Raw genomic sequence first — 3,959 nt, forward strand, 5'->3', positions numbered from 1 at the left:
AAATCAGTTATTTATCGCAGTAGTAATTTATGGTATATAAAATAAAAATAAATTGTTTCGTCACTATCGTGAGGTCTTCCTGATTTTCTGTATGGTTAGCATAAATGTTTTGATTAAACTATGAATACAAGGATTGTGGCAAAGTTTTTGGATCAGAGTTTCTTAAATACCGGTTCGTGAAATATTGTATTTTGGTCTTATTTTTTGCGAATATATAAGTACTGAAGATTGCAAATTGGAATGAATATTTTACCGGCCGGTTTGAGTTGAAAAACATTGCTCTAGATTGCAGCATAAAGTTTAATCCAGGTATGTTGCTTTTTCTGCAATTACCGTCCTCATTCCAACTCATCTACGTGTGCTTTTAAGAGAGAATGACTTGTTAATGCACTAAATGTAATTATACTTTGTTAATCATTTTAAAGGAGAGTCTTAGTAAGTTTTCTGTTAGGAGAGCTCGAGTTGATTATCGTTAATGTACAGGTTGTAATAGTTTACCATCTGTCTTTTGTTTTAGTTGTGAAAGAATGTATAACACTGATTTATAAATATTTGATTGCCATGTTAATGTCAGTGTGATTGTTCAGTTGTAAGTTTGTGTTACCTTACCCAGTTATTCAGTTACTTTCTTATCTCCTGTTTAAAAAGTTAATGAATTGAATCGGTTTCTAAAAGAGGTACTGTGTGCATAACCTTTACTCTTTTGACAATACTGGTAAAGTGATAGTTTTACAAAAAACATATGAATAAAGAAAAAGTGAGTTCAATCTGAAAACCTTTAGTGTAAATATCTACTAAAAACTATATTGATTGCTTTTGTTTAAGCTTAAGTAACAAATATATTTAGACTTTGATTAAAACCAAAAAGAATGTTTTTATAAGAGATATTTATATACATATATCTTACTTACACTTTTTCAGTGATATATATGAGCCCTTTACATTTTTCTTCTCAACAGTCAACTGTTCTGCATCTTCATCAGATAATGCTAATGGTTTAAGTATACATATAATTGAAGTCTTGATTATGCATTGAAAACAATACTTGGAAAAATATACTAGGCTCGAAAAGTAATTTCGTTTTATTTTTAAGGAGGATTTGAAATTTTTTTTTTTCGCATTTAATTTCACGCTTAAGCCGCATTGAAACTAAGACAACAGAAAGCTCTGCGGCATAAAATACCGATTCTTAATTCTTAACATCATCACAAGGTTAATTTACAATTGTGTTTTTAATTATATTTAATTTAATTCTCAAGAAAAAGGTTAAATTTTGAAGCTAATACTCATTGTGTATGAAAAAAAGGCTATATAGAATATCAAACGAACATTATAGGCTAACTATAATTAATTAAATTGGCAACTCACGAAAAGCATTTATAGGTAGAATTAAATGTATTAGAGCAAGAAAACATAGAAGTATTAAATTCTAAAATTATGCTACTGCTACAAACAGAGCAAAATGATATTGAACCAAAATAGAGAACATATTATTCAAATACTTATGCCATATTAAAAAGCTATAAAAATAAATAACGAAATTCTGAATAATCCCGCATTAGTAATAAATTTTTAACTTTTAATCACTTGCCTTTAGTAACTTTAATTAACATCTCTTGGATCGAATTATTAGTTATTTTGGGTATTTTCCATATCCAACCGTCGTCATTCCAGCAACGAGTATAAAAACTTTCACGAGAAATTTGTAGCTGTTCATCGCCATCAATGCGCTTTCCATTCATATTAAAATAATCTTGTACAATTTCATTAAAATTAGTATTCACTGCAAGATCACTCCAATGTAAAAACTTTGGTGATATATGTTGTAAATCACTTAAATCAAGCTTTACATCATTTAACAGTAAATAAAGGAAAATATCACTTATGCGCATATATAAATTAAACGGCCATATTTCTTTTTTAATCGTGGATTCATAAATTTTGAATAGTTTTAGTTTATCATTATAAATATTAGACAATTGATAAATATTTGTGAACTTGCAGAAATCTTCGAACGATATATGCATCAATGTGCGCAGAACAGATTGTTTTGGACCAAAAGAAAAGCGAAGTACATAGGATAAAGTACATTTCTAAAAAAAGAATTAGTAAAATTATATAAATTTATTCATTATAAGTTCATTTCAATTACCAAAGGAATTGGATCGAACAACTTATTGAATATTTCCATGTTTTCTTCAGGTATGACTGGCGATTGTTCATCCAATGTTATTTCATTTTCAATATTTGGTGGCACAATCATTTCTATTGATATTATTTCTATTCCCGACTGTCTTTTATGTGGTTGTTGATGTATCATAGATTTCTCGACAGCATTATCTGCAACAGCTTAAATTTGTAATAATAAAAAATATAAATGTTTTGAAAATAAATAAAATTTAATACAATCAATTTTATCAGTTAAATAAGGTAAATCACAAAAAGAATATTTATTCTTCTTACCATGATCAATTCGTTCCACTACCGTTACATCTTTCGCTGCCTTAATTTCTAATGCTGGAAAATTTTAGATTTTTTAGTACTAAGTAATACAATTAATCAAGTAGAACTCACCTAATGAACATTTTTCCATATTTTTACCTTTTTTGCTGTTTCCTAATTTTGTTTTCTTATTTAAATGTTCCTTCGTATTAGCATTTATAACATCTCTATTACTTACTGTAGGCTCTAAAATAAATATTACTTAATAGTAAGGTTTGTGACAAAATATTTTTATTTACCTTCATGATCTGACGTAATTTCTGGATATTTCAAAATATCGTCCTTAAAACGTCCTGGACATGGTTTTATTTTCAATGGAAATATTGTCCGAATAACCGTTTGCATGTAAAATGTTTTGTAGTAACTCCGAAGTAATTTATTATTATCAAATAATTCTTCTTTTGATATATTTGAAATTGGCAACTCATACTCCAACTCCTTTATGCTTTGGCAAATGTTAGCAATAACATCATTGTGAAAAGTTAACCTTTTAAACGTTTCAAAACTGACTGGAAGGTTGCGCACTTTTTCATTTGTTTCTTTGTTGTTAGCATCAAAATTTGATATAATACTATATTTATAAAAAATTCCGTTTTAATAAAATAATTTATTTATTTAAATAACTTAAATACCTCTTTAGTCCCAGGATCTTTTCTTCTAATATCTTTTTATCGGTAACGCTATAATGCACATACATAAATTTTTTAATGGCTAAATAATCAATCATTTCTCTACTTAATATTCTACTTATTATTAATTCACTTTAACTTACTTTTCTTGCAAATTTATATCCTGCTTTAGTTTAGGACTAGCCTGTGCTTTTTTGGTCTTAATTCCCATCGTATCAGTAATTTTTGTTTGTTTAACATTTTTTCCTTTTTTGAAGGGCATTTTTAATTCCGCCTGTATTCAACAATTTAGTGTTATTATTTATGAATTTTAATTTCGCCTGTATTCAACAATTTAGTGTTATTATTTATGAATTTCCTATTTAACTGTTAACTGACTATTTAACTGTTTTTTTGTTTTGTTTGGTTTCGTTATTTCTCATTTTAATATAGATTTTTTAATTTCAACAGATCTGATTGAATAATGATTTCAAATTACAAGGCAGTGGCGTATCGAAGAGGGATTAGAGATAGATCATTTCTTTAACAGTATCATCTCTAGATATTCCAGATATTTTATAACATAAAATATAATTTTTAATGAAGTTTAAGTGGAAGTGGCCATGTGGTAACAAACATGTATATAGTTTGATTTTATAAATACTTAACATAAACGTTGTGAAACTTTAATAATTTTTTTTTTTTTTTGAACAGTCAACTTCTTTAATATATACTTAGCATTCTTTTTGGTTTTAATGAATATAATATCATTTTCTAATTGTAACGTTACTATTATCAATTGGTCTATTACTAAATTGAGAAGTATGACTTTTGTATCGAAGAAATCGA

At 27.1% G+C, this 3,959-nt stretch overlaps 1 protein-coding gene across 1 annotated transcript; it reads right to left on the reverse strand.

The window, feature by feature from the left end:
- Positions 1 to 903: 903 nt before the first annotated feature.
- LOC119677284 lies at positions 904 to 3,502 on the reverse strand. Its single transcript, XM_038088556.1, has 8 exons — positions 3,275 to 3,502; positions 3,135 to 3,182; positions 2,742 to 3,073; positions 2,575 to 2,688; positions 2,464 to 2,517; positions 2,153 to 2,349; positions 1,592 to 2,093; positions 904 to 989 (listed from the first exon to the last, which is right to left on the reverse strand). The coding sequence occupies exons 1-8, from the start codon at positions 3,391 to 3,393 to the stop codon at positions 904 to 906; spliced, it is 1,452 nt and encodes a 483-aa protein (XP_037944484.1). The 5' UTR covers positions 3,394 to 3,502.
- Between the last annotated feature and the right edge of the window lie 457 nt (positions 3,503 to 3,959).

Source organism: Teleopsis dalmanni, chromosome 2 (assembly GCF_002237135.1).
Source record: "Teleopsis dalmanni isolate 2A chromosome 2, ASM223713v2, whole genome shotgun sequence".
NCBI lineage: Eukaryota > Metazoa > Arthropoda > Insecta > Diptera > Diopsidae > Teleopsis > Teleopsis dalmanni.